At 38.6% G+C, this 14,787-nt stretch overlaps 2 protein-coding genes across 3 annotated transcripts in view; both read right to left on the reverse strand.

Annotated features, from left to right (window-relative positions):
- The window catches only part of LOC102237186 (acyl-CoA synthetase family member 2, mitochondrial), a 30,651-nt gene extending 26,436 nt beyond the window's left edge, over window positions 1–4,215 (reverse strand). The window contains exons 1-2 of the mRNA XM_005805424.3: window positions 3,892–4,215; window positions 371–566 (exon numbers count right to left, since the gene is read on the reverse strand). Of these exons, the coding sequence (XP_005805481.1) occupies window positions 371–566; window positions 3,892–4,013 (318 nt within the window). The 5' untranslated portion in view covers window positions 4,014–4,215. The remainder of the gene's footprint in view (window positions 1–370; window positions 567–3,891) is intronic.
- A 592-nt stretch (window positions 4,216–4,807) lies between these two features.
- LOC102236923 (antigen peptide transporter 2-like) lies at window positions 4,808–13,402 on the reverse strand. Of its 2 annotated transcripts, none has more exons than XM_005805423.3 (12): window positions 13,304–13,402; window positions 11,937–12,472; window positions 10,923–11,037; window positions 10,704–10,834; window positions 10,353–10,558; window positions 9,237–9,434; window positions 9,004–9,132; window positions 8,725–8,916; window positions 8,399–8,572; window positions 7,082–7,241; window positions 6,648–6,784; window positions 4,808–5,467 (listed from the first exon to the last, which is right to left on the reverse strand). In XM_005805423.3, the coding sequence occupies exons 2-12, from the start codon at window positions 12,430–12,432 to the stop codon at window positions 5,261–5,263; spliced, it is 2,145 nt and encodes a 714-aa protein (XP_005805480.3). In that variant the 5' UTR covers window positions 12,433–12,472; window positions 13,304–13,402; the 3' UTR covers window positions 4,808–5,260. The 2 variants fall into 2 exon arrangements, with proteins under 2 accessions (XP_005805480.3, XP_023196087.1); XM_023340319.1 differs by lacking the exon at window positions 13,304–13,402 and adding an exon at window positions 12,964–13,278.
- Between the last annotated feature and the right edge of the window lie 1,385 nt (window positions 13,403–14,787).

Consider the following 14,787-nt stretch of genomic DNA (forward strand, 5'->3'; position numbering starts at 1 on the left):
GACTTCCTGAAGGAGAAGTTTCAGAAAGAGCAGGAGTCTTTAAAGAGACAGAGGCCCAATTTTCAAGAGTTAAATTACTAAGTCACATTTTTTAAGTTATATTTGATATATATTGCACTTTTATAACAACTGAAGGCAACATAGTTACTTGATTGTGCAATAAAATGTCACTATGCCTGGAAAATACATAATAGTGCCTCTTTAAAATAAATATTTTTCCATGCTGAGTTGACACAAGGAACAACGTTGTTGTTACCCAGAGATAAGCGTTTCTACAAACATCCAGTGTCTTTCTGTGGTATGTTTAACGTCTTTGGATGTGTTATGATCTGGAGTTTTGGAAACAAGGACATTTGTTGGAGATACTCACATCTTGTTGAAACTCTGCGTAGGTTTTGCGGACTCCATCTTGCAGAAACACCATGGCCTCCCTGTCGGGCCAGCGCTCCACGGACTTCTGCAGGGCCTCTGCCACCGTGTCGTGGAGCAGCGGCGTGGACGACGTGCCGTGAACATAGCTGGTGGTGAGAGTGGGGATGATGGGGGGAGACTCCACATGGAGGCTCCTGAAACGGAGACAAGAGGCAGAAGATGCTTTAGACATTTTGGACCCTGATAGCGAAATACTTAGTCTGTGTGATGCAGCAGGTGCAGATGAGCGAAGTCTAACAGGAGGTGAGTCAGTGGTTTAGATAAACACAACCAACTGGGTCAGACTGGACAGATAACTGGCCGGCTTATCTGCCTCTACACACCAGCAGGCACAGAGAGAAGATGGCACCTTCAGTCCATATTGTTCTGAACAGTGTCCAGACAGTCCCTACTGATGATGAAGTGTTTCAGTAGAGAGTCTACTTAGAATAACCAACAGTGATGTAGCTATTTAAGGCAGGAAATATCTAGGAAATAGAAAATGTCTTTATCTCATTTGATGTCATTCTAAGGCATATAATCAAGATCTGGATGTTAGAACAGTCTGGAATTGATCATTGCTTGAACCCGGACCACCTGTCCTGATGTCCCCAACACCTGGACAGGAATCAGTCAACTCAGGTCTCCTTAATCAGAGCCAACACCCAAAGTTTCTGAAACGTTGACATTTCCTTTGGTAAAATGTCAAAGTTTGTCATTACAACTTTACATTTGGTCAAAGGTCTGGTAAACTTTGACCAAATGTAAAAGTTTATCAATTGGTCAAAGTGGTAAACCGCCCAACTCTGTAATAATAAACACACAATAGAACGATTTTTAAAAAGTACTAGAAACTCACCAAGAACTAAGTCAAATGTAAAAGTAACTTTTCCATTTTTGCTAAAGAAACATTTGACAAACATTCCAGCATCACATCATGGCCACTAAACTCATATGTTCCCCATCGTTCCTTAAACTCAGACCTTTGTGACTGGAAACTTTATAAATGTTAATTTATTTTGACTTTTCTCAAGTTTAATGCAGATTAGTGTATTTCTTGTTATCCATTGTAGATCTTGTTATTTATTGTGTATCACAATATACAGATAATGTACATATACAGTACAACTAATGCAAATAATCACTTTCACTTATTATCTCACCTCTTTGTGATCACTGTTTTTTCTTTTTTTAAAAATAAATTGTGTGTCAATTATTGTGTTAAAGATTAGTGAGCCTTTAAGTAACATCTGAAAAACAATTGAAATTTTACTGAATTGAATAAATTGAAATGAAAACAAACCCTAGACAGAAAAACCTCCGTAATGATTAAAGATAAGGTTCAATAACTTACGTTCTGCTAACCAGGCTGAAAGCCTCCAATAGGATTTATTTAACTCCAACCATTAATTTCAGACCTAAACCTGAATAGAGCTCCAACAATAGAAATATAAAAGCTCAACACTGTTTGAGGGAATAGATAGAAAAGATTTTTTTTAAAAACCATCTAACTCATTGATTGTGCACACAAAATTCAGGAGGTCCTACTTCGTGCACGCCAGGAGGAAGTAGGAGACATTCCTGCTGTCTCTGCAACTTTCAGCTGATTTTAAGTGACCCGCGTTGTTCCCAGCGTTTGATTCAGCAGACAGAGTGAAACTAGAACAATTATCTTCAGCTTAGTAAAAAGCCTGGAAAAAAATGGGGGTGAAAGGTCAACATCAAAGTCCAGTTGGAGCTGATTCTGGGTGAACAAGGCAGGTTTAACAGTAGATTAGATAAACAGAATCCACAGAACTCAGTTGAAGGAAGTCAGAGACTTGCAGTAAAGCAAACATCAAAGATTACAACGTAAAACTACAACTTAAATGAAGAAAACTTGGTACTGTAGTTTTTATAAATGTTATAATTTAGTATCTGTTTATGCTTCCTGACAGTTTTGGGTGCTGGTCATTTAAATTTAGTTCCTTTTAAATTTAGTTGGTGTACAGGTGAGTCCATTCAAATTAACATTGTGGAAAAAAAGTTTAATATGTTTATTCAATCACTCCAAAAAGTGAAACTCGTACTTCACGTGGAATCATCACAAAGAGTGGAGCATGTCAACCCTTTACTTCTAGTAATGTTGACCATTATAGCTTGCACATAAAAGTGAAAAGTGTCTCAAAAATACTTTTTAGAAACTCTTGGTGTCACATTCTAATCAGCTAATTGACTCAAAATAGCTGCAAAAGTTTCGTGGAGGAAGACTGCTGATTGGACAGATGTCCAGAAGACAGACATTGATTTGACACCCTCCACAAAGAGGTTAAAGCACAAAATGTCATTGCTGGAGAAGCTGGTTGTCCAAAGAGTTTTTTCTTCAAGCATAATTATGGAAAGTTGAGAGGAAGGAAAAAGTGTGGTAGAAAGAAAATGCTGTTCCACTGTGTTTTCTCTGCAGTCCACCATCAAAGCAGCCGTCTACCAGGAAAACTTTATGTTTCCTTCTGCTGGCAAGATTTATGGCTGATATCATTGCTTAACAGGACCTGGGATCGGCCTGTAAAAAGTACCAAAGGTTGGTTCAATGATCAGACTCGCCTGACCTCAACCACATAAACAATCTATGGAGCTAATGTCAAGGACACCAGATCCAACAATCCAGATGACTAGAAAAGCACCGTTAAAGCAACTTGGGCTTTTATTTCACCCCAGCAGAACCACAAGCTGATCGCACTGATGCAGTAATTTATGCAAAAGGAGCAAAAACCATTCAAGTATTCAAGAGACAAGAGTTTAAAAAATGGAGCAGTTCATTCAGAAAGAAAGAGGAACTCTGCAGCTAAACGGTGTGACTTTTTAAACACTGAACATATTCCTTAACAGTCAACCGGGACAAGGGTTGGGTAAAAGAGATGATATAGGAGGAGCTTTAAATAAAGAGATCAAAAAAGAAGCTTATTTTATTTTTATAGATTTTTTTAAAAACAATATTCATCGCAAGTCGACCAAGACCTCTCACTTTTTAATGTTACTGATATGTTACATATAAACTGTTTTGTCTTGTATGTGGGGATCGCTTGGCGGGAGAGGTGCTGTATGAGCATGAATTCATAACCAGGAGGATCCAGTTTAGTAAAATAAGAACCGACGCTGCAGCTTGCAACTAAAATAGTTTCATAGTTGTGTTTTTATCCTTTTCCGGGGGGGGGGGGGGGGGGGTTGGGAGGTCGACCCGTCTCCGCCCTGTCTTTCTTGCTTGTAGTAGATTTTATTTATACTATTGTAAAGAAAAAAAAAAAAACAAAAGTTGTGCAATATGTAGGAAGACTGTTTATCCGATGCCAAAGCAGGGCTACTTCAGAAGCCCCAAAGTTCCGAGGCGATGTTACGTAAGAAGAAAGTAAACAAATATGACAACAAAGTAATTTCCCTGCTTTCTGCACATGAGCTCTGATTTTAAGCTGTAAACAAAACCCTGGATCTGGTTGTCCTCACCGAGCTGCAGCAGGTAATCCTGGCTGACGTGTCCACGGTGTTCGGAAAACCCTGAGAGGAGCGGAGAAAGCAGCGGTCCTCTGAAGGAACTGGGAACAAAACCCAGCAGTGGGGATCACCATGGTGTGCAGCCGCGCCCAGACGCACGAAACCTCCGAACCTTCCGCGGGCCGAGAGAGCTGGAGACCCTGCAGACTGAGCCGAGCCGCCCGGGAAACTTCTGCTGCTTTCAGGCTGCAAGCTGTTTCCAGATGCTTTGCTCGAACCTTGATCTCTCAAGTCCGTCTACACGCCTCGATTAAGTTTTCATTTAATAGCCCTGACCAAGTGGGGGCGCTGTACAAGCGCTGCAAAGGAACAAGAGACAGCAGCAACTGGCAAGAGATGTAGTGGATAAAAATACATCCGGGTTAGGTTTTAGAGTAATATCCCAGGCTTTGAACAACCCAAACATCCGCATGCGAATAGGTTCTGGTGGCTTACCTGCAAAACGTTATGATTGGAGGGAGACTAGCACTAGAGGGTGAAACATGATGGGAGCAACAGCAGACATATTGAAACTCTTTCCATAGTTGATAGACAAATGTATGAAACTATGTGTAAACACAAGAGAGTCATGAAATAAAAACAACAACCCAATCCAACAAGAGCTACCACTGAAGAGTTTAAATCAGAGCATAGTCATGGGTTAGTGTGGTCTAGTCAAAGCCCAGACGTATATCCAACTACAAACGTTGGACAAGATGATATTTTACAGATGTTCTCCATCCAATCTGACTGAGCTTGAGTTGTTTTAGAACGAAGAATGGAGATAAATTAGTTTGTAGACGTGTACAGAGTGTAGAGACATAAAACTTGCAGCTGGAACTGAAAGAACAAAGAGGTTCTAGAAAGTACTGACTCGGGAAGGCTGACGAAAAATGTGAACTTTCAGACTTTTATTTGTACTTCCATAAGGACGTTACCTCAACTTCACAGTGGTGCGTTACTTTGTGCCTCTTGATAAAATACACTGAGGTTCATCGTTGTAATGGAATAAAATGTGAAAAAAATGCAAGAGGCTCACAGAAACAACTAGTCATTATTAGATGTTTTTGCCTGAAATCATAATATTCTACAAAAATAATAAGTGACAATTGGTTACCTAAATGTACATATTCACATCATTTATTTTACACTGATGACAAATCAGTAAACATCGCCTTGGGTGGTAAAGACAAGAAAACATCAAACATTTCAGCTTTTCTGTCAAATTATTTTAATGCAGCACATCAAACAATAAACATAAAAAACAATCATATCGAAACAGAAGCTTTTTGGCAAAATACAATATGAGAAGTGCTTGTGAGTCATTTTTTTAATTTTTGTTTTACAAGTTTTCTTCAGCAGCTTCAGAAAACAGCTCCTCCTTCAGACGGAAGTAGCATCCTTTTTTGTTCATGAGTTCCTCATGGGTCCCCTCCTCCCGGATCGACCCGTCCTCCATGAAAATGATGTGATCCGCTCTCTCCACAATGTTGAGCTGATGAGCCACGATCAGAACCGTCCGTCCGCGAGCCAGAACCTCGTTCAGAACCTGAGGAATGACACCAGGAAGGGCTGAGCGTCGCTGGATTAGTTCAGTTGTTACTGGGGATCCACAGCTTTAATGGGATTGGCTGACATTTAGCCAGCGAGTCTGTTTGTGTCGCGCTGACATTACTGGTGACTGATTAGATTTAAACTAATGTTTCACAAGAGATAAGGCAATTTAAGCCTCAAACAATCGTTGAACTTGTAATAGTTAAACACTTATTTAGAAATAATTATTTTTAAAACAGATTTTCTTTTTTATGTGGTATTAATTGTGATTAATTTACTTGAATACAATTGAGTTAGAGTTAAAGTAGGATGGTTTCAAATCATTTAAAAGAGCTGTGTTTTCCAAAGTGGTCAGTATTAGTAAGAGATTAAAAATTATAATCACTAGCTGCATTTCCACTGACCATAAAATTGAGCAAACTGGAATTACAAAAATAAATGAGCTTAAAAGAAACACAGCAGTTTTGAAAAAAAACTCACATTAAAAAGTTTTTGCACCAGGAAGAAATGGTTTCTGTGGCTGAATCACAATTAGTTTATTTCACAAAACTGCAATGGAAACACTTTTTCGAACCACACAAGTCATGTGATCAACAACCGGATGTCACTACTGGCGGAAAAGACAAAAATGACAACAGGAAGTGGTAGGAGGATTATGGCGCTGGCATGTTTCTTAATGAACATCCAAATATATTCACATAAAATTTTAAATGTGCTTCCTATTTAATGGGAATATACAGCAATGGAAAAGTGTGCTTGTTTTTACTTTAGTGGAATATAAAAAAAAAAATTGCTCACATTTGAAATGGAAAAGCATCTACAGTAAGGTATTTAAGGATTTTCTATTTTTTACTTTTTTGTCATGAACATGCATCAATTCATTTTAACCTGGCTGAATTGAGTGTAAAACTAAGTCTTGTTAAGGATGAGCTACGTTCACATGGTAAGTGTGTAAAACACTTGGGTTGAACCAAATCTCATTCTTATCTTAGAAAAACAGGAAAAGGTCTGAAACACAATGAACTTCAGTCTTCTTTTTTCATGTTTTTCCAGGCCTGGAAACTACTGAAATTAAATTCCAGATTTCTTGTGCCTGCATTTTGACCTGGTCCCAATGAGACGATCTGATCTCCAGAAGCATCTGCATCGTTTCCAGGACCGTGTTTTGTACTCACCGCCTTCTCTGCATTTACATCCAGTTTGCTTGTGGCCTCGTCCAGGATGACGACCTGGGGATCTCGAACCAGAGCTCTGATGATGGCGAGGCTCTGCTTCTGTCCTTCTGACAGTTTGCCTCCACACTCTCCAATATCTGGACAAAGAAAAATATGTTAGCTACTCCTTTAGTCTCTATGAACAGTGCTTTGAACGTTTTACATTACAATAATAAACTTTATGAATCAATTTAAAATTTCTCATGATTGTCCATCTAAAGTAAAAGGCTAACTTCACCAACTGCTTGACCAACTTCAACCTCATTTAATGCTACAATAATAGAAAAATGTTGGAAAAGTAGCTTAAGACTATCATTTTGTCACTCTGATGATTTCTAAGACACAATAAAAGATGCAAACATTATCACAAAATGAGGTAAATGCAGCAGCTCTACCAGAGTCATAGCCATTCTCCATTTCAGAGATGAACTTGTGTATGTTGATCCTCTTTGCAACTTCTTCCATCTTCTCCAGAGGACGTTCCTCTAGACCATACTCTATGTTGTACTTCAGAGAACCAGAAAACAGCACAGGATTCTGGGAAACCAGTGCGACCTATGTAAACAACAAACAGCAGAAAATATAAGTGTCTGTGCATTTCTCACGAGTTGTCCTATTTGTCCCATTCTGTCCTCTGATTCTGTAATTCTACCAAAGTCTCAGTCCAAACTGACGATACTTTCAGCATTGGGTATCCCTCTCTAAGCATTATGAGTTTTCTTCTTATTGCTATAAAGAAAAGTAACTACATGAATCTACCAGTTTGTCTTCATAGAAAATCATCTTTATATAAACAATCATTTCTTTATAGCCTTAAATATCAGACAATATCATTACTTTAGTGTTCATAAGTATTACATAGTTGCAGATTATTTGTATATATTTGTATTCATGTTTATTGGCCCAGTCCAAAATAAAAATGTAAGAAATCTGTTGATCACATTGGGATCATTTTCTGCTTGCTTGGCCCTAAATGTTAACAGGTGAGTCAATAAATCGCAAATCCAATATTTTTCGATCAGTGAAAACATCATTTCTAAGCTCTAAGAAGTACAAGAAGCTTTCTGAAATGAAACATTATTTTCACTGAGAGATATCCTCTCTCTACTAGGGAGCAGGCTGGATCTAGAAATGCTGAAAATATTCTGGAAATGTCACATTAAAGGTAAAGACCACTAATCTTTAAGAATCCACATAAAGTTTGGTATTATAGTAATGCCAACCAAGCTAACGGTGCCTATCAATAATACGGGATGCTAAAATAAGCTTTAAACTCCCAGCTGTGTAATAATTTTCTTTGCTTTAAAATATTAATTTTAAATATTAATTAACTGTGACTTTTCTACCACATAATTGAGTAATTTCACCACTAAACCTTCACATTTTAGATAAAATATTCAGACCCAGACTGCCAGAGCTCTCCAGCGTTTTGCAGTGTCATTTTAATAATCATGCTTTACACAAAAACCTCAAGAAACCTGCAAAACCAAAAAAATCTCAAACTCAAAGGAACATAAGTTGGATGGATGGATGGATGGATAGATGGATGTTCAAACCATAAAAAAGGAAAAAAAATGTTTGCAAATACAAATATTTTCCACACTCTGGTTTGATTAAAGTCTACAAAATGATGCCCAATCAATGCTTTGTGTCATTCAGGTTGACTTCATTTTAGAATTTAAAAAATAAATGTTAAGGGTTACCAACTGTACCTTCTGATGGAAGTATTTTTTCTGGTAGCGGTGCAGCGGCTCCCCGTCCAGCAGGATCTGACCCTCCTGAGGCTCATACAGCCTCTTCAGGAGGCTGACGCAGGAACTCTTTCCGCCACCGGAGGGACCCACCAGAGCCGTGATCTTCCCTGGGCGGATTTCCAACGACACCGACTGAGAAGGGAAAATGACAACAGTGACGATCCTTTCTGTTTCTGGTGTTCAACGACGTTAAATCCCAGAGTTTCTGCAAGCTTCAGTAATGTAAACTTAAGATTTATTAGGACTTTTTAAGCCAAGCAGAAGCCTGAGCTTGAAAAAGTTACCTTTAGAGCTGGTTTACCCGAAGGAGCAGAAGGATAACTGAAACTGATATTTTGGAAAGCTATTCTCCCATCCAGCGTCTTAGGAGCCAAGTCTCCTTCCTTTTTGCTTTTTGGTGTCCTGTCCAGGTAACTCAGCACTTTGGAAATGACTCCCACCGTGGACATAGTCTCTCCGTAGCAATACATGATCTCCTGTGACAAGAAGAACTTCTTCATCAATAAAATCCGGAATAATTGACTCACATCTCAAACATATCGTGTATGTTTCACTGAGCTCACCCGTAGATTGACTGACATCGGCTTCTGGTACAAGAAAAAGGACACCAGACTACCGATGCTGAGCTGACCGGCAGAAATGAGGCTTCGGGCTTGAATCAGCATAAATATCTTTATACCCAGAGACACCAGCTGATTGCAAAAAGAACATAGAAGAATTACTCACACAATTGTCAAGAAAACTTCAAATAAATATGTTTCACTCCTTGTGTTTGTTGGTAGAAAATAGACCTCACCCTTCGTGTTAGGAGATAAACGGCGCTGTATATATCTGACTGTCTTTTGATGGCACACAGCTCTTCTAGAGCCACATGATATCGCCTCAGCTCCTCTTTCTCTGCGTTGAAGCTGCGGACCGTTCGGATCCCGCTGATCGTCTGGGAAGCCAGATCTTTGTTCTGAGCGAGGCATTCCTGGGTCCGATCTTTCAGGTCCTGTGTGACACACAGGAAACAGCCATCCATTTATTATATTGGAGTTTAGTCAATTCTATGAAAGCATTTTCTCACTTTCTTATCTGTGAGCCAACACAATGAAACCAAATGAAACATTTCCTGTAGTTTTACATTTTACGATCGCTGAGTTCAGGAACGAAATCCGACATTCCTCTTCTCGTCGACCCTCCATCTCATCACCTTAAAACTCCTTTTGCACTTTTCTCCTTTTACAACCACAAACTTCAATATATGTTAATATGATTTTGGTGAGAGACTGAAATAACACACTAGAAATAAAAAATAAAATAGTAGCATGCTGTGCATTTGCATTGAAGACCCTTTACTCTGACAGCCCTAAATAAAATTCAAAGCCATCAATTGCCTTCAAAACTCACCTAATTGGTAAATATTAATTAGATAGATATCTGGATTTAATGCATTGTAAGGAATTGCATAATTGTGAAGTAAAAGGATTTGCGTACACAGATATCAAACTTTTTACAATTAAAAACCTAAGACGTTTGCACAGAATATGTATTCAAGATATAAAATCCAGTGTAGCTGGTTACCTTTAGAAAACGTCTGATTAGAGAATAGACTCCACCTGTGTGTGAAGTTGTGGAGAAGTTTAAAGCAGCCGGGTTCAGTTATAAACCAATATTAAACAGAGATTTGTTCAATCTTGGGATGAAACAGATCCATTAGTTCCAGGGGCAACACCAAACATCAGACCAAAAGATCACAAACTATGGCATCAGCTTTTTCGTTACGGCAGAAGAACCCCAGATCTGTCTACCCATCTCCTGGATGTAGGGCAAAAACATCCAGGGTTTGCAGGGTAACTAACAGAAAACCTTCCTACCAAAAGCCCCAAAAGGAATTGAAGTGAATCTGAGGTGTATGGCATAAACCCACCTTGGACAGCTTGATGTATTTATTTTGCAACGTGGCCAGGAGCGGCATCTCTATGCAAGTGAGCACGGTCAGCTCCCAGGACAGGCCCAACATCACTCTAAGCATGAGGAAAGTTTTGACTGTGCTGCGAACTGTTGCGTTGGCGTTCAGCGCCACGGTTCGTCCCATCCTGTCAACGTCACTGTGCAGCCGAGAGGACAGTCGTCCTGGACAGAAAAATGGTCTTGATGAATTACAAAGCCCTGCAAGGTTCCACTGTTAGTAAAATAAGTTCACAAGTTCTCAGTCCACGGTCTGTGAGTCTTCAACTAAAGCACTGAAACACTTTTACTACATTTAAAAATCTCTCACCAGGGTTGTTCTCCTCAAAGAAGTGCACCTCTTGCTTCAGGAGGTTGTGAAACAGCAGATGTTTCAGCCTCTTGTTCAGTCTGGCCAACGTAGCCATAAAAATGCCTCCTCTCATCCCAGAGAACAGCGCACTGTCAGTGCAGTTAGATAAATCAGTTCTCAACCCCTGAATGATCAAGTGGACTTCTTTTCACACAATGAATTATTGTATTTTATTACCTTCCAGAAGAAATAAGTACTAGATGCCCGATTGCATAACCAAAACCACTTTGAAGCTGTTGACCGCTGAGCATGTCAATCACTTTTCCCTGATATAAAGGGATGTAAGTATCACCTGTTGAAGAAAAGGAAAAGATAAACATTTACTGCAAGTTGGTTTACTCACTGTAAAAGCAATGAATGGCAGCAATGGTTCGTTAAAAGAAAAAGAAAAAAAGCATGGCACACCTGCTGGTATCAGAAGCGAAATGAAGATTTTTATAAGCTACGGTTTCAAAACCACAAACATGCTGTTCCTACGGTGTGAAGAAGCTTTACTGGGATTCTAGGAAAGGTGTTTAGTTTGCTGCTAGCATATCAGAAAACCTGTGTTGCATGACTGTAAGCAAAAAGTAATGAACCTTTGGTGGAACATCAACCCCTGATATCCCTATGAATTGTGTGTCGGTTTTAATGTGTGTCCATTTCGTATGTATATTGGGATGAAGGGTGTAACATTCAGTGTTTAACTGTGTCCGGATAGTTAAACACTAAATGTTTAACTGTCCACCATCACCTCATGTGCCACACACATAAGGCATGCAATTCGCATAATTCCTTGTCATTTATTTTTTAAGGGTGAAATTGTATATCGAAAAACAAGAAATATAAATGAAGGCAATGTTGAAACACAACCAGCTAGCATCAACTACATGTAACCATGTTCTTCTAGGAAGCTAATATACATTTAGTGGATGTTGCTTGCATATTTTTTCTATAGTCTATGTTTTAAACATCAAAACAAATGTTGTGTATTAATCGCTGAGTAATAAAACATCAGCAACAGTAGGAATAATTGTTGCTTTCTTACGTTTGTATCAAAATAAACTGCATTGCAAAGGTTTATTTTAACTGCTGTGTTTCTGATGGATAATCATGGTATTTAATCAAAGTCATCAAGCTGTCTGAATCTCTTATCAGTCAATGCATATTAATAAATGTTAGATAAGATTGATTATCAGAGGTTATACATACAGATGACTCCCATGATGAGGAAGCCAAAAGCTGCGACCAGATAAACAGTGTCTGGTTTGAAGTACGTCAGCACTCTCATGAGCAAACGTTTAGTGTCCAGATTGTCTTTTGTCTTCTGTCCATCTGGAGAAATCCATCTTTCCCACACCAAACAGGCCAACGATGAGGACGCAGCACCCAACAACAGCATGCTGAGATCAGGAGAAGGTTCTGTGGGCCGCTCCGAGGGAGGTGCGGTGAGGATCCGTCCAGTTTCGAACACAGGAGAAATAAGGCAGAGGAGCGCTGCTAACCTATGTAGTATTGCCCGCTGTTTCCCATCTGTTAGAGCTGAGATAAAAACATGGAGGAAAAGCCACTTTATCAGTCCAAAGGCCCACACTCCTGCCAGTCCGCCACAGCTGGAGCACTTCCACAGCACCAACCAAGCCCACTGTGCTGAACACAGCAATGCATCGAGGAGAATGATGCACAACGCCCATATTATCACCGCCATTAGTTTCTGTTGATGGCCGGTCCAACTCCAACGGCTCGAGCTGATCCAAAAGAGACAAGACATTACATGTACATCAGCTTTATTTCATGTAGGTTGTATGTAAATATTTTGACTAATCAAAAATGTGTAATATAAATACTGTCTTCAATATAACACCCATGTTTTCTTCCATACTCTATATGTGTACCTGTACAGTTTATAAGATGGAGGCTTCTGATGCAAGCACTTAAAATTACCCAGAATATTTAATTCCCAGCTTTGTTATTAAAGATGATTCAGCCTTTTGAAAAATGAAATATTATTTGTCAGAGGAATATAAATCAGTGCATTGGTTCATATTTGAAGAAACAGATGCATCTTTAAAGTCACTGATGACTAACACAGTAGGTCCATGTTAATTTATAGAATGTACAAAACTCACAAACCAATATGAAATGACATAGGTCACAGTATGAAGATAAACACATTTCCCCCTAATATAACCTAGTTGTTCCCGAACAGAAAAATATGTAAACTAGATTGCATACTTACTTTTTTAACATGCAGCGCTTGTTTTTATGGTCATCATGTTAAAAACTTTGCACGCAGTCAGTTGTTAGGAGCACAGAAAGCAAATTTTACTCGCACCGTGTTAGCAAAGAAAACCCAGCATTCTTTTGAAATGTTTAAGGAGTAATTTGCTACCTTTTAAAAACCCATGCACTAAAAACCGAAGCCTAGCTAAAAGTACTGCAATGTTCAGCTTCCGTTTTAGCTAGAAAGCGCCAACCTTCAGCTACAAAATATTCACTATGTTCCATAAACCTGTTAGCTATTTAACATTTACCTGAAGCCCACGGTAGGATTTAAACACATAAATCGTGTAACTTACCGTTCTCCAATGCCTAGCCACAGGCTGCTAGCTGCTAGCTGCTAACTTACTTTCGGTTTCACTTTTACTTTCACTTGATTCATGGTTGTTTGCTAATTATCAGGGAACATAAAACAACACAAAACAACTGTTTATAAACCGGCGTCTTAATTTGACTCGGTTGTTTATTGCTCCTCAACAGTAATATAGTTTTAAATTAAAGTTTTGACAGTTGCAGCCGAGCAATGGAGTTATTCACAATTCAGCCACAAGATGGCAGCAGTGTATCGAGAAGAACATATTATACACTGTCCAGTGCCTTCCCGATAATATACAAAAATTAAATTAAATTTAAATTTAACCACCTTCAGCCATATCTGCAGCTCTTCTGGAGTATGTCTCTGCCAGATTTGTATATTTAGACACTAACATTTCTTCGGTTCTTCTCGACAAAACAGCTCAAACTCAGTCAGACTGAATGGAAAACATCTGATCAGTAACTTTCAAGTCTGTCCACATTCTCAGGTGGTTTTAGGTTTGATGTGGTAACTAACTACATTTACTGAGTTACATTTGCTTGAGTAACTGTTTGGAAATATTGTACTTTTAGGGGTCGCATTAAAACACTATTTTTACTTCTACCTGAGTAATATTACAAAGTATTCCTACTCTTACTTGAATGAAGTTTCTGGACATTGCATACTTGTCTGTGTGTAACTTCTCTGAAAAAGGACAAACATGTTTTAATTAAAATGTATGAGACACAGACACTGCGGTTTATGTTAAAGCTACACCCCTTGCTTGTATACAAGTTTTGTTCTGTTTAATGTGATTTTCTGTCTGTTGTGCCATTTGGAGATCAATTGAAGATACTATAACATCATATATTGTCATTGGAATTACTTTGCTCTGTTCAAACACACATTACTGTAAGCATAAGTTTCATATTTAAAAAAGATTATTTGGAAGTTTTTATTCTGCTCTAAATGTATTTTGTAATCATATTTTTTCCATATTAGTCTGAATTTGCGCATTTCTTTATATTTTGTCTGACATTTTCAACATTGAATCAGACTTTACTAAGTAACTGATTGAATCAGTTATTGTCCTTGACTATTCTTTTCATAAAACACCTTTTGAAACACCTCTTGAGTGAAAAGGTGTTTGACTGTGGCACACATTAAATTGAATATCTTAAGATTTCTACTTTTTACTTATGGATTGCACAATAGAATTTAAAATGGCACAATTTAACGGATTCTCCCACCTGAGCCGAGAATCTTTGTAGCTCCTCCAGAGTTACCATGAACGTCTTTGCTGCTTCTATTTTTAATGCTCTCCAACCAGCCTGTAAGCTTCGATGATCCACTCACTATATCTTAGTAGCTTCAGAAAATGCTTTTCTTTTTAAATAAAACTAGAGCTTACAGTCTATCCAGTAACAGGAAACCTTTACAGTTTTGTTATCTAAATTGAAGAACACACACATCAAAATTCACACAGGA

The sequence above is a fragment of the Xiphophorus maculatus genome, chromosome 10, assembly GCF_002775205.1.
Source record: "Xiphophorus maculatus strain JP 163 A chromosome 10, X_maculatus-5.0-male, whole genome shotgun sequence".
Taxonomy (NCBI): Eukaryota; Metazoa; Chordata; class Actinopteri; order Cyprinodontiformes; family Poeciliidae; genus Xiphophorus; species Xiphophorus maculatus.